Genomic DNA, 22,437 nt, shown 5'->3' on the forward strand with positions numbered 1-22,437 from the left:
AGAGCAGACAGAACTCATAACTGAGGTCTGGAGGAAGAAGCCATTAACCATGTGTTGGCCTGAAGAGCTGGAGGAAGCTGCAAGATAATAGTTACTCTGTAGAGATCTATAACATCCTAAGTGAAGGAGCCTGTCCTATATTTAACATCTCATAGGCAGGTATAGAGCGAGAGACAGAGGAATTGTGTTTTACCCATTTCTTTTGCTCAGTCTGGTGCTGTGCTAAAAGTATGCTTGTGAACATTTTCTTTTTAATAAATACTTTATAACTTTTGATGCTGGTAGTGGTTCTCTGTACCACATAGACATGCTGTACCATCATGGACATGCTGTTTTAAAAGAAGCACCAAGCGTAGGCAAGCAGTGGCTATTCCCTCCAGGGGCACATAAGGCAGTAAATGCTTCCCATAGTGACCATATGCTAGGCAGTGGGAGACAGAGGCAAGGCCTCAGAACTTGGAAGGAAAGCTGGGAGTCCTGATCCTCCCAGCAGGCAATTCCTTACAAAGGTCAGGCGGTAGCTGTGGTTACCCAAGAGAGAAAGAAAAACTTCTCCAGGTGTTGGAGCAGGACTGTTCTGCCACATCATGCCTGAGCAGGACTGTTCCACCACACCATGCATCCATTTTGTGTGTCTAAATCTTCCCTATAGCAACACCAATCGCATGCAATCAGTGTAGTTTGCATTGATATGCACGTTCCCTTAAGTCCTTGCCAGAGGTTTCAAATGCCCCTTGAAGGGCATGGCTTTTGTTCCATTCCTGTAAATTTGCTCTTTAAAAGTGGCTTAGGACATTTTAATGACTGGTTAAACCACTGCCTCATGGAGTACCTACTTGTCAGAGAAAAGTTAATTATCATGAAGGCTTTTGAATGTTTTTTAAAAGTCTCTTTTGCCTTAATTCACTCACCCTCCTGCACCCCCTTCCTCCACCACCAGCAACTGTGTTCTAAAGTCCTCACAAAGCTGCTAATACTCACAATGCACTTATGATCTGGAACGGATGGTTACATATCCACTTTGGAAACTGCTAAAGAAGAAATTGCCAGAGACGCATCAGGGGATTTCAGTCTTCTTTACACACCATCTTCTGCCCAGCTATCCATCTATAAAGTATCCAGTTATCCTTTCTTTGTGTGACATTAAACTGAGTTGCACAGAGTTCAAGGCACCCAACATACGGTTTCCTTATTAGAACAACAATCCTGCAAGGTAGGCCAGCACTATTATCCCTGTATCACAGACGGAAGGGAAGAGGCTGATTTGCCTCAGCCACCCAGAAAGTTTGGGGTGGAGTTCAGATAGGAACCAGGGCCTTCTGGACCACAGCTCCTTCTCTTAGCCCTCTGCTACATCAAAATAACAGTGTCTCGTGGCAGCCTTCAAAATGAACAGACTTGTTATGACATAAGATTTCACGAGACAGAGCATGCTTCATCTGATCTGATGCCAGGGTATGCACTACACCCCATCAGAAAGATCCCCATATTCAAAAGTTAATTATTCCCCCCTTCTGTGGCAACCCCTCCAACTCCCCTCACATGTTGCTCCTGGGGGGCTTGATCCCTGAAGAGCAACATCTTAAGGGGCGCTGTGCACTGCCTAAGAGTCCAGAGGCAGGCAGGGCACTTCCATGCATGGAATTTAGATAGGATCCAACTGGTATCTGTTAGTCTTTAAGACAGATCCAAGCGGGCAGCCGTGTTGGTCTGAAGCAGTTGAACAAAGCAGGAGTCAAGTTTCACCTTTAAGACCAACCAATTTTTATTTAGAATGTAAGCTTTTGTGTGCTCTTAAGCACACTTCATCAGATGAGGAATCCAGCACAGTGAGCAAAGCCATACATAGCTGAGCAGAGCCACACATAGCTTGTAGGCAGTGGCCCAGAATGCAGCATGGTACAGATTTAAGAACCAATGACAGTGAAGCAAAATTATCTGGTAGGCAATGGTTTAGAATGTAAAATGGTACAATGACAGAATAGTAAAATTAACAAATTGAGCAAACCTTTGATCAGAGTAGCATGAGCATGCGAAAGCAACAAAACAGTAGTATGTCAAAATGTGAGATTGTCTGTCAATGACAATGGGAGATGGGTTCAATATATGTAATGGGATAAGCAACGAAAGTCCCTGTTTGAGTGTAAAACAGCTACCTTGAGGTCACCCATTGAATACTTTGGAAGGTTAAACTGAGAAATCTGTGGGAGAACACTTTAACCTTCCAAAGCATTCAATGGGTGTCCTCAAGGTAGCTGTTTTACTGCAGAGGAACTTCAAGAACAGAATGGAGAGAGAAATTGCTGAATTACAAATTATTATGAAACTTGGAACAAACACCTCCCAGGACTGAACAGGGATATTAGTTTTTTATCTCATTACAGATGCTAAACCCACTCTCAGTGAGTATAGCTATACATCCACAGTATTCCAATGTGTTTCTCTTTTAGAATTGTGTATCAGTATAATTATTTGTATTGCCATACTCAAAATAGGGATATTGGCTGTATATCTCATTACATATACTTTACCCATTTTCACTATATTTTATTGTATTCCTTTTTCCTATGGCAAATTAGAATGATATTTACATGTTAAAAAGTAAATTTAAGTGGACATGAACATCACTATCCAATGTATTTATCTTTTAGCAGTATTGACACACTCAAACAGGGACTTTGGTTGCTTATCCCATTAACATATATTGAACCCATCTCCCATTGTCATTGACAGACAATCTCACATTTTGACATACTACTGTTTTGTTGCTTTCGCATGCTCATGCTACTCTGATCAAAGGTTTGCTCAATTTGTTAATTTTACTATTCTGTCATTGTACCATTTTACATTCTAAACCATTGCCTACCAGATAATTTTGCCGGTTTAATCCATCCTGGAGCGGTCGTCCAGCCCCTCCCAGGGTCCAACAGGAGAACAGCCTGCCAGGCTTATAGGGTTGTTTATTTCTCACAGTGTGCAGCTTAAGAATTACTGATCTTTAATGACTTTGCCTTGTGAAGAATACCACTTCTTCTATTGATGAAAAGTTCTTGCTTGCAGTTGTGTTTGCCCTTCTATTTCATGGCTTCACTAATTTTGGCACAGTTTGTTCTTTTGTCAGTGCAACTTTAAAGAAGGTGACAAGGGAAGGTGTCCTTTTAAATTCTTTCTAAATGTAGCAGGCTTAACACCTGAATCAGCATATCTGAGAAAATGAGTCCTTTGGCAGCATTAATAGAGGTGTATCTTTAAAATGTTCTGATCAGACTTTAAAAATTAAAATAAACCTTGCTTTGGAGAATGTGTGTGTGTGTAGGAGATCTACAATCCATTGTCTCAATACTTGCAGTTAGTAAGGAGAGATTTTAAATTTCCTGTTTACATATACACACACACAATCTATGCAGATACCCACCATGTTAGTTTGTTGCAGCAAAGAGGGGAGCTTGTGGTACCTTCAAGGCTTGCTGATTTATTGAAGCATGAACTTTCATAGCCTCGAGCTTACTTCATCTGATGCATGAAGTGAATGTTCAGTCAGCATATATCTGTATACACAGAGACACGCAGAAGCGGGGGTGGGATGTAAACTGTAAAGTTAAAAGACCACAAGTAGTCATTGTGAAACTTGCCCCATTTCTGCTCCTGGCATTAATGAAAAATTCTAGACTGAAGGTGCAGCAGCTCCCTCAAGATGGGATGTGAATCCTGTAGCTCAATAAGAGGACCTCCTTTGCTTCCCTAAGGGCCCAAGATCAATCCCCAGCATTTCCAGTAAAAAACCCCAACTCAGGTGATTGGATTGGGAAAGATTTCTCTGCTTGAGACCCTGGAGGTCTGCTGCCCATCAGAGAAGACAATAACAGAGGTTGCTAGTTTGCCTTGAGAGAAGGGATCTTCATATTGCTGTGTGCACCCCAGTTGTGAGGAGGGGAAGGGAAAGGTGATTGTAAGCTACTCTGAGACTCCTTAAGATAGACAAAAGCAGGATATAAAAGCTGATTCTTATTTTTCTGCTGCTGCTGCTGCAGCTGACTGACAACAGCTCTCAGTGGTATGAGGCAGAGAAAAGTCACGTGTTCTCTGACTTTGCTTTACCAAGATTGCAAAGGAGAACTTCTGTGTGCAAAGCATATGCGTTATCAACTCTAAGTCATGGTTCTGACATCCATGCTGGAGGTCAGGAGGACTGAAAAGAACTGGGCTGGTCTCCCACCCTTAGTTCCACTAGGGAATTGTGCAGTCCCCAACCTTTGTGGCACCAGGGTCCAGTTTCATGGAAGACAATTTTTCTACGAACCGTAGTGGGTGGTTTGGGATGATACAATTGTGCACTGTATTTCTATTATTACATTGTAATATATAATGAGAATTATACAACTCACCATAATGCAGAATCAGTGGGAGCTTGTTTTCCTGCAACTAGACAGTCCTATATGGGGGTGACAGGAGACAGTGACACTCCTGTGCAATCCGGTTCGCGCTCCATCTGGTGCTGCTGCTGATCTGAGAGGGGCAGAGCTTGGGCAGTGGTACGAGTGGGAGAGACAGTAGGTGCTCACTCGCCCACCACTTGTGCAGCCCGGCTGCTAACAGGCCATGGACCAGTACCGGTCCATGACCTGGGGGGTTGGGGGACCCTGGAAATGGTGGATAGACAGGGGTGGGCAGCACAGCTAGGGGCCTTCCTATCCCTACCCTGCCTATCAAACCATAGCCTTTCATTCACCTGTATACAATGGCCAGCTCATCATTTTGACTCTTTATCCCACTGAGAGCTACCATGCTGTAAGCATAAGAGAGAACTGGCTGTCAGGCAAAGAGGGGGAGAGGGAAAGTGCTGACGGCAGTGGTAGGGGGCAGAAGATGGAGAACGGTGAGCATGACTGGGAGGGAAGAAGGGACTGGAGCTCCACATCCTTCCCTGACAAAATACTAGCTAAAGACCACTGTTTGGTGGGGGTGGGGAATAGGGGCTGCATGAAACCAGCATCCACCGAGTTCTATTTATGTGCACTACTTGGAATAAAACTTTACATTCCTTTGGAAGTTATGGCAGCTGGCAGCTCTTTCCCCCGCTTGGCTATCAATCAAGGGAACAACGACAGATCCAATCAAAGTGTTATCTGGTGCTCGTATCACAATTCATTATACAAGGAGGTCTTAATGCACTTAAAAGCACAGCCGTCCTGCTTTGCCCTTATTCCCAAGATCATCTTGTTCCCTCCCACTTTGGGACAAGCAGGGCTGTTCAAGTGGTTTTACGTTGTGCTAAAGAACTGGCCTTATCAGTGACAAATGCAATGGAGAGGGGGAAAAGTTTCCTTTTCCAAGCTGCCAGCTATTGCTTTCAGACTTCTTTGGAGTTTCACTATCAGGACATTACTCAACTGTGAATAATTTTGTTCCATGAATTTTCAAGGTCAAAAGAGCTCACTCAGTACACATACAATAAATATAGAGATGCTCAGGAGAAAGGCTTGCATATAAATAAAGTAAATACAACTAATTGATGTTTATGCCGATTGTCAGCAACTGGCAGCCTTTATGTTGAACCCAGGATCCCGAAGAGTGCCTCTTATCCCGCTTCCAATTTGCCTTCCCAGAGGCAAAAGTAGGGCATAGCGGTTTCAGGACTGGGGTTGATTTTAGTGGGTTTCTGAATACTAAAACATCAGATATGTTTATTTTATTAGGCTTCTAGCCCACCCTCCTCTGCACCTCAGAGCTCAGTGCAGGGTACAATAAGTGAACTACGGTATGTGTGAATTATCTTCCTTTTGTTAATCTCATTGCTCATTCTCCAGGGGAGGGACGGTGGCTCAGTGGTAGAGCATCTGCTTGGTAAGCAGAAGGTCCCAGGTTCAATCCCTGGCATCTCCAAAAAAGGGTCCAGGCAAATAGGTGTGAAAAACCTCCGCTTGAGACCCTGGAGAGCCGCTGCCAGTCTGAGAAGACAATACTGACTTTGATGGACCAAGGGTCTGATTCAGTATAAGGCAGTTTCATATGTTCATATATGTTCATATGTTCATATGTTCCATTTGCTTGATTTTTTAAGTTATTGGAGGAAAATGTTAGTTTGCAGGATGAGTTGAGCAGAATTTATTTAGGCTACTGACACCATGCCTCTAAGTATAAAAACGCATGAGTTCTATAAAACTTATGATTTATGCTTAGCCTTAGACTCTTGTCAAAGGGTTCCATGTAGCATCCAAGCCAACACTGTCTCATGAAACCCAGCTTTGTAATATCCAAGACCCAGGGGATGTGCTAAAATATTGCAAGCTGAGATGCTTCCTTTTTCAACTTCTGTGCATACAAGCTAGAGTCGCCAGCTTTTAAACTGGTAGCTCTAAGTGCCTTTATAATGTCAGTTTGATTTGCAGTTCCACACCACAAAAAGATTCAACTCTCCATTTCTGCATATTAAACCTCTATTAAAGGGACAAGACATTCCCCACCCTTGTACTGGCAGCAACTTTAATGCCAGCACACATATTTAAACTTCATCTTAGGTATGATGAACTTCTGCAGCCATCAAACAGGCAGCTGTACAAGCAACAGCATGAAGGCAATTTAAACTTTGTGAAAATGTGTGTCCAACTGGTAATATTAGTTCCAAGAATACTTTCTTCTGAACAGATTCTAATCTATTTTCCTTCAGGCCAGCCAAGAAAAGTATTTGGACTTCTCTTGGAAAGTTTTTATATCAATGACCTGAAAGGAGGAGAGCATCAGTGGTTCTGTGAGCCCAGCTTCCTCTCCAGACTGAGAGACATGCAGTCCATGGTAGAAACCCAGTGCCGTTTCTTTTGCCTTCTCATGTTTTTCACCCAGTCTTATGCTTCATCCCAGCCTCACCCGGCTGCCTTCTAACTAACTCAGGGTGTAACCTGGGGATGGACCCCTCCTTTCTCAATTCAACAACAGGTTTAAAAAGTAGACACTGCAGCTGTAAATTCCCCTTAATTCTTTCATCCACCTTCTCTGCACCTGCTGTAGCCATAGTTGTAGCATCAGTAGTGCACAGCCATGTTCTCAAAGCATCTGGTTAGCCACTGTAGAAATGGAATACTGAATTAGATGGGTACCAAGTTTACCTAAAAAGGTAAAGGTAGTTCCCTGTGCAAGCACCAGTCATTTCTAAGTCTGGGGTGACGTTGAATCACGACGTTTTCACGGCAGACTTTTTTACAGGGTGGTTTGCCATTGCCTTCCCCAGTCATCTACACTTCCCCCCCAGCAAGCTGGGTACTCGTTTTACTGACCTCAGAAGGATGGAAGGCTGCGTCAACCTTGAGCTGGCTACCTGAACCCAGCTTCTGCTGGGATTGAACACGGCACCCCAAAATTCCTTTTTAGGGTTTCGCATAAAACTGTTCTTCGTCACTTGAACGTTTACACATGTGAATGGGTCATCAGCAGATTTAACAACACCACAGAACAGTCATGCCATTTCCCTTAATTTCAAATGTCAAGCTTTTGCAGTGGTATATGCCAGACTATGATGCCGCAGCAAAGACTGAGAGCTCATCAAATCCCCACTTCAAATTTAATTTCAGCCACAAACTCACCCAGGGCTCCAGTCCTCTTCACACATACCTGGAGTAAGCCCCACTGAAGGCAGATGCAGAAAAAAAATTTAGGGGAAGAAAAGTATTTTCAATGGAAGCAAATTCACACATTCAATTGTGATTTGCCAACTGCAAGACAAACAAGTGATCTTTGTGTGAATTGGGCTAACTACCCCCCAAACCATGTTAAAGAATTTACTAAGAAATGCTACAGAAAAACATGCAAACACCAAGGAGGTTTAAGTGCTATAATGATAAAATATGAATTATAAAATTTAAAGGCTCCTCTCCCCTCTACTGCTCACGGTTGCCAAAGCCCCTCAAATCCTCCAACTATACAAAAACATCAGAGAAACAAAGTCACGTGCAGCACCTATTGAATAAGCCTTTCACAACCTAGTGAGGCAAAGCGATTGGGATATTATTGCTGTTTAGCAGCAACAGAGGGCCAGCTTTGTTCCTAAGGAGGGAATTCATTATGCGTTTTTTTACCCCCTTTTTAAAAATTCAGCAGTACTTTTAATCAAAAATAAGCACCCTGCACCTTGCAGGATCAGAATGAAACAATTGCAGCCTTACAATGTTTAACTTTTGAAAGAGAAAGAAAAATGCAAGGGAGGGGGGGAAAGAGTTACCATGATTCAGAAAAAGGCAGCCCTCTGAAATAAGAAATGTTGATCAGAGGAAGGGTTGAAAGTCTCCAAACAGTTGCACTATTACGAGACTTGTTTTATTACGCAGTACACCTCATACTCAAACAGAAGGGCTCCCCAGTCAAGTGAGACATGCCACAGCACCAAACATCAGTCTATTATTTGATTTTTCTCTCCTGGGCTGTTTACTGCCTACCGGTGGCTTCAAAAAGAAGCAGATTTCAAATCTCACACACTTTCTTAACACAGCTGTCCCCCTATGACCCAAGGCAGAGGTGCTGAGTTCTATAGCAGAAACACAGACAATCACACCCAAGCTGGACCAAAAAGGTTAGATCCAGAATAAATTTTCCATCCCCAGAACAGAACTCTCTCACCTCTCCACCCCCTCTGCAGCGCACTAATCTCCATAAAATGCTGCACCTTTGGGATAGGGGACCCTAGGGAATTACACGAGAGGCTATGCAGTGGGAAGGGGGAATTGGTGGAAATGGCCTACCTGGTCTGGATCCAACCTAGAACATCCAGAGCTGCTTTATTTGTCATATGACTGGTTCCTTGTCTGTGTACCCCTGTACGGTCTACTCTGACTAGCAGCAGCTGTCAAGTGTCTCAAGCAGAGAAAAATCTTTCCCAGCTCCAGCTACCTGAGATGGTTTAATTGGAGATGCCAGAAACTGAATCTGAAATCTGCTGCATGCAAAGCACCTGCTCTGCCACTGAGGATTCTCAAGCTATTTAGTGCTTAACTCTTGAGAAAACTCTCCCAATGCAATCCTAAGAAGTACTACAGCCCCTTTTAAAAGAACAAATTTATCAAGAGGCATAAACTTTTGTGGACGGATGAATGAAGTGAATCATTAGTTGTCAGATATCTATCTATCTATATATGCATGGATACAGAAGTGGGGAGGAACGCAAACAGTGCCATGAAATGCAAAAGGTAGTCTATGACAGGTGGCCAAACTGCGGCTCAGGAGCCACGTGTGGATCTTTCACACATACTGTGTGGCTCTTGAAGCCCCCCACCGCCCCGTTAGCTGGCTTGGAGAAGGCATTTGTTTCTTTAATTCACTTCACCAAGCCAAGCCAGCTGGTGGCTTGGAGAATGCATTTAAAGTTAAAGTTGGTTTCTTTCTATCTCTCCTTCCCCCATCTATTTGCCTTCCTTCCTTCCTGTCTTGTGGATCGCAAACATCTGACGTTCATATGGAGCAAGCACAACAGCTGTAACTGGCAACTACAAGTGGAGTTACAAGCCCCTTTTGGGTTCTGCCGCAAGAGATGGGCTCTCTTCGGAATTTGTGGCCAATGATATCCTGCCGTTATTCCCACAAGCTTTGACAACCGTCCCCAAATCAGAAGGGAAGGGAGGGGGGAATTGGCGTCATCTACTTGATCTGAGCAAAAATCACGTTACCACTTTAAGTGGTCCCTTGGGATGAAACTGGAATGCCAACATTTAGTGAGCCATTTACAAACCAAAGACACACTTCAGATTGGAGGGCAAGGTTCATGACTTTTGCAGACTTCAGTGCAAAGTTATGTCCCTTCCACAGATTTGTGCTCTGTGTGACATACAATTAAGACAAGCAACAGTATGGTTCATTAATACAGCACAAATCCCTAGTGTGTGTGTGTGTGGGGGGGTCTTTTGACCTCTGCTGCCAGTCCTCCTTGGGCTATGGTTACAAAGCCGCTCAGCCTGCTAGAAGTAAATGTCATGAACAAAACTACAAGCAAGTCCCAAGAGCCATGAGTCCTCCCATCCCTTTGGTTTACACTCCCAGAAGTAGATTTCACAGCTGTAGTTTGCAAGCTGGATTTCACACCCATAACAGTTCATCGCAAAGCAATCAATCTCACAGCTCAGTTATCATTTGAAACAGATTTGGGCAGAGAGCACATTCCTATCGAGGGATGCTAGAGCGCACCTGAAATAACATCCCTGTCTCAAAATCTGATCAAATGCACTAAGTGCCCAACGATCTCAGAAAGAAAATGCAGCTGCAGAAAGAATTTGTGCTCTGGCCAGGCTCTGAAATTCACATCTGTGCCCTCATTCACATTACATGTCTCACCTATCTGCAGCCTCTGAAATACTTGCGTTTCTCATCCATCTCACACAAAAGGCAGCCGGCAGGACTTAACTTCTAGGGATGGATGTGTGGGATTAACACTGCCTAGGACTCTCCCTTTGACACCTGATTTTCCAATGACATCCCAAATTTGCAGTACGCTCAGTCACTGGATGAGGAAACACTCGGTATTTGTATTTATATCTTGCCATCTTTTAATTGTTTAAAACTGTATAATTGTTTTTAATGTCCTGACTGGTTTTTAATATCTGACTTTGGGGAGAGCAGGATAAAAATCCTTTAAAAAATAAAACCGTATTTGCACCAGATCACTCTCCATCATGATTTTGCCGGTCTCAGCACCCGGATTTGACAACCAAAACATACTCTGGGGACAAAGCCCTCACGGGTCTCAAAGTCCTGCAGATGGCAGCCAGAAGAAATTGTGCTTTAATGCAAAACACCTCCCACCCACCAGTCATGCACCCCCAGAACCAGAAAACCACCAGCAGCGGTTTCCTGAAGTGGGTGCACATAGGTTTGTCATGTGAGTTGCTGTACCCAGTTACTTCTTTTCTGATTAATAAATGGGATGCTGGGGAGCAGCGTTCCTTCTAAGCTGTAGAGTCTTGTGAGCAAAAATTCTGAGCTGCTGCTACTAGAATAAAGTTTAGAGCTACTGGCAATAAAATTGTGAGCTACTGCATTTAATTACTTTGCTCTGGGGCCATTTTTCCTGAGCTAAGACAAAAATGTGTGAGCTAAAAAACTGTGACCTAGCTCACCCTAACTCAGCTTAGAGGGAACACTGCTAGAAAGGTGTCCAAGGAATAAAGGATGTCTAGCTCTCCCTAAAATGTTAAAAAATGCTTTTAAACTGGCTGTTTGTCAACATAATTGTGTTGCCTTTTGTATTTTTCTCTCAAACGACCAGGAAAAGCTTAACAGTCTTCTGCACCTGACTGCAAATCTAGGAGCCGGGCAGCGACCTTTCATTTCGTTATCTCCTCATTCCTTGCTAAACCTCTGCAGCATATGACCCCGTTCCTCCTGCCCCAATCCCCAGATCCCCGACGTGGAAGCCCCGTAAGAGTCTCCTCCCTTGTGGCCCGGGCAATGCAGTCTCTGGCGCCTGCAGGTGGTGGCAGGCAAGGCTCCCCTGGATGAGAAACGCGGGTTCCTCTTATCCCGCCGAGGCGCCGTGCCAAGCGATGGTCCCGGCTCCAGTCTCATCCTCCTCCAGTGGGGCTCCCGGAGGTTCCAGGGCGTGGAGACCAGCCGGGGCAACCCTTTCCTCCTCGACTCCCCTTGGCCTGCCTGCCTGGCCCGCGGTAGCAGCAGCCCTCACTCACCGGCGTTGCGGAGCTTGCGGTTCCTCAGCACCGAGGCGATCACCAGCACGTTGCCCAGGATGTCCACCACGATGGTGAGGATGAGCACGGCGGCCAAGGAGTGGCGGCGCGCCTCGTGGTGGACGAAGCGGCAATCCGAGCACGTCCCGTTGCCGTCCAACAACATCGCCGCCCCGCTGCCGCTCTGCCGCGCCTCCCGCCGAAGCCCGACCAGGCGGACCGAGGGAAGCCCTGCGCGGCACTCCCACCCCATCAGGCGGGGCACCGAGGAGAAAAGACGCCGCCGGAGCGCCTGCTCCCCAGTCCCGCCCCCGAGCGGAGCCCTCTGGAGGAGCTCCACGGATGACCCCAGCCAACCCCTCCGCCTGCGGCTCCCCGAAGCCTGCGAGGCATCCCGAGTTCCCGCCTGCCCCTGCCTGAGCCGCGGCGGCTCGCAGCTGGTATCCCAGCACAGCTCCAGCGCGCTGGGCACCTCAGACAAACTTCCCAGCCGAAAGGACTCCCCAGAAAACTCTGAGCACGTGGCAGGAACCGGCGCCCCCTGGAAAGGTTGGTTGGGTCCATTCCTAGCTGAAGCTGCGTGGGCAAAGCGCTGAAGTGATTGGAAAAGGGACTGTACCACTTCAGATTGCAGGAGAAGGGGTGCCTTTTCCAATCCACGCCACCACGCCAGTGGTTCCCTGTTGGTAGAAAACTAGCACAGCGTGCAAAGAGCTAGCGGAGCATTCGAGGTTTTACTTGGGCAGGAGCATTAAAGAAAATGTGAATGTTAGGGTTGCCAACCTCCAGGTGGTAGCTGGGGATCTTCTGCTAGTAGACCTGATTCCGGGCAACAGAGATCACTTCACCTGGTGGGGGATGGCTACTTTGGAAGGTGGACACTGTGGCATTCGACTGCACTTAAGTCCCCCTGCTCCCCAAACCCCACCTTCCTCAGGCTCCACTCCCCAAATCTCCAGGTATTTCCCAAACTAGAGCTGGCATCCCTAGTGAATGTTCCGGTAGAGGTTCAACTTCCTCCAAATTCTTCCAGGTCATTCAGATTAGATGAGCCAAATGGCTATCTTTTCCTGCCCAAGGAGATTTGGGTCTTCCAATTTCACAGTGTTCCTCTGCCTTAATAGGATTGCTTGCCATTGCCAGCTCTGCCTTGGTCAATTCCTGAAGATTTGGGGGGTTGGAGAGGGAGGGACCTCAGTGAGTGATTATGTCATAGAGTCTCCCCTCCTTGTTCTTTAGGGGAACTGTTCTCTGTAGTCTGAAAATCAGTTTATGGGAGGCTGGCAATCCTACTTCTTGGGATTGTCCTGGCTACAGTCTGTCCTGACTTTCTTGAAGAGCAATTCCACCACCAGTCCCTCCTTGACCACTGCTTGAAGGCCAGCACTTTGCCACACCTCCACTTGTATCACTTGCTTAATTGGACTCTGTTACGAGATGAATATCACCACAAAATTATCATCTTCGCTTTTACCTTAGGTGTCAAAATTTCACCAGCCAGTAATATGATACACTAGGCACAGGTTTATTTAAAACAGATTGACAGGTAATGGATGGGATTTGTACAGGGGTTTCTGGGATTTAGAATATGGGCAGACGGAACAAAAAAAAATTGAATGCAGAACTCCCTCACAGGCAACTTATTTCCTAAGAGACTGTTTCCCTCAGATGGCTCAAACCTCACTAAAATTAATCTTGATGTTAAAGGTTTATATTTCTATAATCATTCTAGATCTCTGAGGAACTTTTCCTCTTTCTGTTCACACAAGCTTGAGGGTATCTGCCTCATCCCTTGTGTTAATAGACTCAGCTCTCTCACTTCTACACCCTTTTCTCCTCTGGCAGAGTTATTCTTAATAAGTGCAATAACTCCAGCCTTTGGTACCTTTGAGGTCCCTTCTCTGACACCTCAAGAGCTCCGTGGCACAGAGTGGTAAAGCTACAGTACTGCAGTCGGAGCCCTCTGCTCACGACCTGAGTTTGATCCCAGCGGAAGCTGGTTCAGGTAGCCGGCTCGAGGTTGACTCAGCCTTCCATCCTTCCAAGGTTGGTAAAATGAGTACCCAGTTTGCTGGGGGGAAAGTGTAGATGACTGGGGAAGGCAATGGCAAACAACCTTGTAAAAAGTCTGCCATGAAAACGTGAAATCAACATCACCCCAGAGTCGAACACGACTGGTGCTTGCACAGGGGACTACCTTTACCCTTTACTCTGACACTTCAAAACCCTTTGCCAAGTCCTACTCTGCCAGACTACCAGTCTTTCCCTTGGAATACTAAGCTAAATACAGGAACCCTTGTCCCTCTCAAGGTGTGTTTCTTTTTTGGTACACAATCAGAGACTGCCCTTAATTTCTGGGATCAGTCTGCTTCTGTGACACCCTGTCACGCACTTGAGAGCCTCACCAGAGCCACAGCTTTCTCTTGCAGACCTCCTTCAACTGAACCACTCTCTCCTTAGAAGCAGTCGCCCAATCACAGTGAATTCCATGCCTTGTCACTCACTGAGAATTCCATCATATGCACTGCCTCTCACTCATGCATAGGCTTGCAATCCGTCACAGACTCCATGGAAAAAACACAGAGTTTGGAAGTGGGAGTTGTAGGATGTGAACAAATGATGACTGCTTGGTGCTGCCTGCATCGAAGGATGAACCTGCATGTGCAGATTAACCTGCACTTCACACAACAAATGTGCCCTTATTTTTGCTGTATAAAAGAAGAGACATGCATCTCTTGAGGGACACACCCTGGAAGCACACTTGGGAAAGTCAATTGGCCTGTATTTTCTGGCATGTCCCACCAATGTTCCTGAGCTTGGAAATCCCTGACTCCCAGATCAGATCAAAGATTCATCAAGTTCAGCCTACTGTTCCCTGTGGTGAGGCAGCCAGATGCCCGGGAAGACCCACAGCAGGAGTTCAGAGAACAAAATTTCCTTGGGTTGCTGCCTCCCAGGTGGTGGTATCCAGAGGTACATAGCCTCTGAACATGGGGGCTCAGTTTAACCATTAATGGATTGGGAGAATTCATAATGTGCGCAACACTTTAGTTACTCTGATCTACTGAGTTCAAAGGGCTTGATTGCTAGTTAGTGGGTTTAGCGTTACTACTGACTGCAAGCAAGGATTGCTGTGTGTTCTGGAAACTGACCAAGCTATTGATCCCAGCTTGCCTTTTCTAGGGACTAGCTCACAAACAGGTGTTTGTCATTAGGAGACTAAAGCATCTAAGGAAAAATTGCCTTTGTTGAAAGCTGTTAGAGACAGAACTCTCATTATCAAGTTATGTAACTTCAGATGCAGTTTTTTTAACTGAGCCAATTTACACATTTATTTGCCAATCCTTAGGTGTAGGCATGCATGTGCCAATCATCAAACACAGAGAGAAGCAAATTTCTGCTCAAGGCCCTTCTTTCAAATATCATCCTCAAGAATCCAAGAGTGCTGCTTTTCTGCAAGATAGTTTTACACAGGATGCTGGCCATGTTTATGCCATGAGGATGCTGTTTGTGCAGAATAGATCATGCAAAAGAAATTATTTGTGGATTTGGATTTTACATTCATATTAAAAAGTAACAGAAGGAAAAGGTTGGTACTGACCTCACAACCAATGGAATATGCTCCAGCCTACATTAACTTCTGCTGCAAGTTTTTGAGATACCACAAGACATTTTTTTTGTTTCTGCTCCAGTGAACAAAGCTACCTTTAATGAATCTGGACCTAAAGAAGGAATGTCTGCTTCTCTCTAACTCACCTGAAGCCCGGTTCAGCATGCCCCTCCCTTCTGTGGGGGTGCCCAAGGCATATTCTATGGGTGTTATTTTCAAGCAGTTGCATAGTGATAGCCTCCATGCTCTTTACTTTTAAAAAAATGTTTCTGCAGTTAGTCCACATTTTTTTGGTATAAACAAGTTTTATTAAGTTTTAATAGGGAAGATTAGGGAATTGAGGGAAGGATCAGGGATAAGGTACAGAAAATAAAAGAGTAGATTACATTTATTACTATATCAAGAAAGGAAAAAAGTATAATTCACTATACCTGCAAGTATCCAAAAGTAGTGCATATTACCTTTAAAGTCTACAAACTTTTTGATATACTATAAAATCCTACTATTTAGTGGGAAATTCCAGATTTTTATCTGTCATATCTGTGTTCATACAAAAACTCGTCTATATATTTTTAATCTACACCAAACAACAAAGGAAGAAGAAAAAGAAAAGAGAAAAGTTCAAATTCTGGTCTTCAATACTATCTTATTAGGCAAGAAGCTCCTGTATATAACAGCAGCTGTATATTGGCAACATTTCTCTTATCTAAGTTACAAAGGAGTCTCAAGGTTAAGAAAACTAAAACCAACTTCTCATTAACCATGAAAGGCCTTTGAATTAAATGGGTACATTATGATGCGCATGTCTTATTAGCAAATGTTGATAACTTTAGCAACCTACTTGAAAAGCTAGCTCTAACAAGCAAAAAGGGTAGATTTTCTAAGAGAAAAAAAATAAACAAGGGAGAAGAGTTTTTGCAGCACTCATCTCCAACAACAAAGAACAGGGCAAGAACTTGCCACACTAAACTGAGAAGAGAACTCTTGATCTATAAGGAGAATTCATCTCACTTCCATTAAGCTGCACTCCTAACTTTTCTGGAATACAAAAGAAAAAAAAGAAAGAAAGAAAAAGCTCTCAGTGGATTATTTCATTAGTAGACATCTCAATACATAAGGATAAACGATAGGGGCCCTCCTCATCTACCATTCTAAAAAAGGGCAAAAATAATCAAGGTACATACACAGTTTCTTTATATTCCCTTTCATATGCCTTCTTATATGTGTGTGCATACCTATATATGTATGTATATAAGTTATTCTAACTACAATAGTTCAAATTCTAATTAAACAGCTTAACTTTTTAGGCTTATCTTAGCATGTATTTAAATTTTAAGAGATTTTGCAAGCTGTTAGAGTAATTAAAAACCCTCATTTTTAGCTATAATTTTGTTAACTTCATTATGGTTTTGAGATTTGCAAAAAATCACAGCAAGCCAAAACAAGCTACCCATTCAATTTAAAAAATGAAATATTAAATAGTTCTACTTTAGATTTGAAGAATCCCTCAAAAAACCCCAAAAGTTTCAAAATTAAATCCCAAAATATTATGCCCATTAAAAATGATCTTATAGTCTCTCCCTTTTAATTCATATAAAAATGTAAATCCCCTAATTAAAAAATCAGAATATCTATTCCAAGATATTACATCAGATCCATAGTATCAACCCACTGCATAGTAAAAGATTATAATCTCTTCTTCTTAAAATTTTTCCAAGATCTAATCGTTGTTGGGCTTGTCATGAGACTATAGATTGCATCAACTGATTTTTCCCCTTCATTGCTAAACATTTTTACAAAAAGCTTTGGAGCTGGGTTGAAGTTACTCCCCCCTTCCTTTGTCTCAGTGAACTGTAGGATCCTTTTCTCTTGCATAAGTATATTTTCTGCATCCATTTTAAGATCAGGCAGCACCAGCTCCAGCCATTGTCTTTCCACTTTTCCCCGCTTCTGAGGCAGATTTAGTGCTCCTTGATAACACTGGTTTTGCATGTTTCCCATATTTTCACATTTTTCCAGGAGTTTTCCCATTTGCTCCTTAACCAATTCTGCTAAAAGACCAATTCCTTGCCTTATGGAAAGAATTGTAGCCATAAAATCTCTTGAATGGTTAATCTCTGTTTGGTGAATCATTTTCTTTGCAGTTATAATCAGTACAATAGTAGAAATCATAAAGGATGTTCAAAGTGCCAGACTAAAAATCCAGAAATCCAGTTCTTCTCATATAAAGTCACCTTCCACCTTTGATCAAGCTTTAGTATTTTGGTAGTCCGATTATCGCTTATTTAATTTTCAACCAGATCTGTCCACAACTATATACTCAATCCGATACCTTTTACTTGAAATAAAGACAGTTGTTATGAGCTTGTTCTTTTAATTTTAGAAGCCTTTCTTGTGTGTGGGGGGTGTCTTTTAGCCTCCTCCCCCTTTTTTGAACAGTTAAATTTGGTTTGTAATAGGACTTTAGCTGATAGGTTGCATTCCCAAATAAACTTACTTGCAAGGTATAGTTCATTAGTTGAAGTAGAAAGACGATTAGAAAGAAATATTTTGTTACTGGTGGACACAGCTAGTGCCATGCAAAATGGCGACTGTTGCAGTGAGGCTTCAGGATAGACAAAGAACCAGGCTTCGCCCGCCGACAAAATCCGTGGGAATGTCGCATCCCATGCTATCAGAGCTCCCCCTCCAGGGGTCCCTTTGGGTATCTGAATGTCCAGACACCCCTCGATCAGCTCATTTGGGGAGTTCGCAAGAGGTTCGAATCCCCCGCCTTGCTGAGCCAAAGCCGGAACAGCCTCCCATTAGTCCACATTTTTAAAGGTATTGGGGTACTGTCTATATATGTTTTTCCTTTCTTACACATGATAAATCTGCATTTTATGAGGTGCCTAGACAACTTTTAAAGTGGAAAGGTGTCTATTAAAAAGAAATGGAATAAACCACCTACAGTATAAAGAAAAAAAGGAAAAGGTAGGCAGAGCAGCATCCCTTGTGGTAAAATGCATGTGTGCATACACATACATGTGTACCTGCATGCAACCGCATGTCCACAAAAGTATGACCAATGATGAAGAGACGTACAGCATTATGTACCAAGAGCAGTTTTTCACTGAATGTGTTAGTTGGTGCAGGTGCACACAGCATCTATGTCACTGCTTTTGTTTTGGGTTCCCAACAGGAAAAAGACATGCAAGAGATTAAGAACAAACAAACCCATGTAGTAAGTCATCATGGTGCTGTGGTTAGGGTTAGTCTAGTGCAGGGGTGTAAAATGTGCGACCCATAGGCCAAACTGGGCTTCAATCAGTCCCGCGGGGCTTTCTTCTCCCCCACCCCTTCCTGTCCTCATCCTGTGAAGCTCTGAGGCTGAGGACAAAGTTCTCAGCTCCTTTTGCCTTCTCTTTGCAGAGGCTAAAGCTGAAAGCAAAGCTGCAAAGAAAATGAGGAAAGGATTTTCTTTTCAGGCTTTTGGGCAGAGCAGAGGTGAACAGAAAATCTGCTCCAAGTTTTCCTTGCAACTTTGTCTATGTGTTTCAATGGAGAGGAACTTTCCAGCATTCCTATGGCCAGCTGAAGCTTACTGGAGTTGTGTCCTTGCAAATCAAACCTTGATGTTTTGAGCCAGCTTTGTCTGTTCTCAGTGGAGTGAGAACTAGTGCCTAGTGAGTACTGTAACTCGAGAACGCACAGCCAAAGGGGGATATTACACTGGAGAACCATTGCTAATCTGAGTAGACCCTGGAGCGAGGGGGGGAGAAGCTTGCAATGCCTTGTCATTTCATGTTTTCCCAGGCTGAGAGCATTTTATTTTTTAAAGTTTTTGCTGTGATCCTTGTGCTTTTTCTTGATGGTTATTTTTAAAATTGCATTGCAAAATCCCACTATCCCTCCTTTCTGTTTTAAAAAAATATTTCAAGAGTTTTAGGCATGTTTGTATTTTAAGCTAAAAAATGATATCTTTAATTGTGTTGGCCTGTGTCTTCTATAAATCTATATCTCTGCTATCCGGCCCGACACAGTCCCATTTACGTCAGAACCAGCCCTCCTAGCAAATGAGTTTGACACCCCTGGTGTAGTGGTTAGATCTGAGATACTCAGGTTTGAATCTCCACTCTACCTTGGCAATTTGCTGAGTAACCTTGGGCTGGTAACACACTCTCAGCCTAACCTACCTCACAGGATTATTGTGAGAATAAACCAGAGGAAAGGAGAAGGAAGGCGTAAGCCATTTTGGGTCCCATTGGGGAAAACATTCGAGTCTAAATAAAGTAAATACATAAATTAATAAATCAGTTGAGAAGAATACCATTGGAGGGAATCCTGGGAGAGCACAGACAGTACCATAACTTGAGGGAGTGGGGATCCACATAAGGATCAAATTCCGGTAAACTCCATGTGGAGCCTTGAAGGGAAAAAGAAGAGATTGGATTTATACCCTGACCTTCACTCAGAGTGGCTTACAATCTCCTTTCCCTTCTCCTCCCCACAACAGACACCCTGGAGGAGGCATAGGTGGGGCTGAGAGAGCTCTCAGAGAACTGTTCTAAGAGAACTGTGACTGACCCAAGGTCACCCAAGCAGCTGCATGTGGAGGGGTGGGGAATCAAACCCAGTGCTCCTAGATTAGAGTCCAAACTTTTAATCACTACACCAAACTGGTTCTCAAAAGACAGAGGGGAGCATTATTGGCTATACAGAATGACACTGCAATCATTTCCACTAATGCCTGAATGCTACCTGTCCTTCTCGGAAGGACCACACTGGAGGAATTTGTTGTATTTCTTACAAAAATACAACTTCCATGTAGGAGAAAATGGATGTAGGTCATCACATGTTCTACACATGGTTGTCTGGCTTATCAGGGAACCACCACAGTTTACCAGCATTGTGGAGCCACAGTGTGTCCATCACACATGACGGCCTCCGTGAGTTCCACTCACATTCCCATGATGGAAGCATTTGCCCATAGAGAGTATTGAGGGGAGCGGGGGGAGCTGTAGGTTCTCTGGCTATGCTTGAGGCTCTGTAGGCCAATTTAAAACAGCAACAATCTAAATACAGCCAGTCTAATATGATTAACAGTATTTACTATGTTTTAAGAAAGGGAAAATAAATGTCAGGGTTTCACCCATTTGGAGCAATAATGCAGAATTATGTTTCTGTTTGTGCTTTCTTTGCATATGAGAGAACTAGAGACTTTAACAAAAAAAAAAATCAGGGAAGCATATAGCTCATTTCCACAGATTCCATCGTGGCAGCCTGTGTATTAGATCTGAGACATCTGAGCACATGCTCTTGGTTTTCTTGTCTACTCTCAAGTCAACCTGCCCTTCTCTTCCACTCTGGAGGATAATTCGCATTAATGAATTGTGAGTTAAACACTGCTGGTATTTTTATCCTAGCTCTTCAAAGCTCACATTTCCTAATATGCTAGTATCTATATTTTGCATCTAGCCAAAAGGGGGGGGGGGGAGGGGGACTCGATCTGCTTCCAGGTGCTGTTTAGCATAATCTGAAATGCGCATGCAGAAAGCTGTCTTTTTCTGGGCTCTCATGCTTGGCCAAAGAGCTCTTCTGGAATGGTGAATGGGAAAGAAGCAGAGAGATTTGTGAATGGGGATAGGAGTGCAGTGATGAGAAGATATGAATGGGAAGAAGAGATAATCCACAGAACAGCTCTGTCAAAACCAGGAATGATCTCTAGTTTGTTAGTAGTTGATTTTAGTGCAGGAAGACATGTCATACCTTAGTCTGGAAAGGAAGAAAGCTGTTTGATAGCACCACCCTGTGGCCATTGTTAGCAAATACACTTGGGGAGTTTTGTATTAATTTTTCAGTTGCACATCCATTGTACTGAATTAAAGTTTTAGTTCACTTCACTGGTGCCCACGTTTTTGTTCCCCTGCAAGAATTCACATTTCTATCCCATACCCTCTCCAAGGAGCTCAGGACTGTGTACAGGATTCTCTCCCCTCCATTTACCCTCATAACCCCCCTGTAAAATAGGTTAGGATGAGATGATAACTATCTTGATGTCACCCAGTAAGCTTCATTGCTAAATCAGGGTTGTACTGAGGCCTCTGCACTTCTAGGCAGATACACTAGCCTGTGCCTGTCAAATTGGGGTCAGCTAGCTGGGCAGCCTCTTCCAAAGCCTTCAACAAGGTTCCTCTCACCCCCTCCCTCCACAGCCATTGCACTACAAGAATAACAGTACTGGAGTATCTAACAGGTTGCCAACTTTTAAACTGGTCCCTCTAGCAGTCCCTTTAAATATCAGTTCAGCCTCCAATCAAGGATTAGTTATGAGATTTAACCATTCACAGCCTGAGAAGCTTCAGCTTCCCATTGCCATTCTTCAAACCTCTGTTAAAGGGACAGGAATTTTTCCCCCCTATCAGGTGTGCTGTCTCTACTTAAAGTCTACTTAGATCATATATGTTAAGTGTTTGAATGTTAAAGAAAATTGCTGTATAAAATGCCAAGGTATATTGTTTATTGAAGCACTCTCATACCCTTAAATTCAAACATGATTGCTCTGTCACTAACTGGAAAGCCACTTCCTGGTTTTCCCCACTGATAGCTTTGCATCCCACAAAAGGAATGCAATCACAGTATCTTCTTCCTGCCTTCACTCATGGTTCCTTCATCCCACCTTTTCTCTCCTGCCCTTCTCAATAGTATCTCCACGAATGTGGATATAGCCTTCCTCTTCTGTGTCACATCTTCTTCTTCCATATGCTGGGCTCATAACATGTGAGAGGAAAAGGTGGCAAAGGGGCCATAAGGAGGGCAAGGCAGGGAAGAGAAATCTTAGCTGCATCCTCCCTTTTTTGGGCTGGAGATCAGTTATGGAGAAAGCCAGGATCTCTGTATACAATGTGGCGACACTAGAAAAAGTTGCTGTTGGAGGTGGTGCCATTTTATAAGTGCTGTACACCCCAGACCTGGACCAAGGGCTTTGGGCAACAGATTCCACCTTTTGGGGAAGCGTTCCAAGATCTGCTTATTTCCTAAAGCAAAGCTATTGAAATTCTTCCTGAGTCAAAGCCTTTCGTCAGTCAACACATCTACTTACAGAAATAAAGAAAGCATAATTAAAAAGCCAAAAAAGAGAGACTCCTGAAACACTGCTGGGGGGCGAACCCATATTGAATTCTACAC

The 22,437-nt window shown here is 43.7% G+C and overlaps 1 protein-coding gene across 1 annotated transcript in view; it reads right to left on the minus strand.

The window, feature by feature from the left end:
* The window catches only part of GPR50 (G protein-coupled receptor 50), a 28,273-nt gene extending 16,421 nt beyond the window's left edge, over window positions 1–11,852 (minus strand). The window contains exon 1 of the mRNA XM_060249358.1: window positions 11,661–11,852. Within this exon, the coding sequence (XP_060105341.1) occupies window positions 11,661–11,826 (166 nt within the window). The 5' untranslated portion in view covers window positions 11,827–11,852. The remainder of the gene's footprint in view (window positions 1–11,660) is intronic.
* Between the last annotated feature and the right edge of the window lie 10,585 nt (window positions 11,853–22,437).

Source organism: Heteronotia binoei, chromosome 11 (assembly GCF_032191835.1).
Source record: "Heteronotia binoei isolate CCM8104 ecotype False Entrance Well chromosome 11, APGP_CSIRO_Hbin_v1, whole genome shotgun sequence".
In the NCBI taxonomy this organism is placed as follows: domain Eukaryota; kingdom Metazoa; phylum Chordata; class Lepidosauria; order Squamata; family Gekkonidae; genus Heteronotia; species Heteronotia binoei.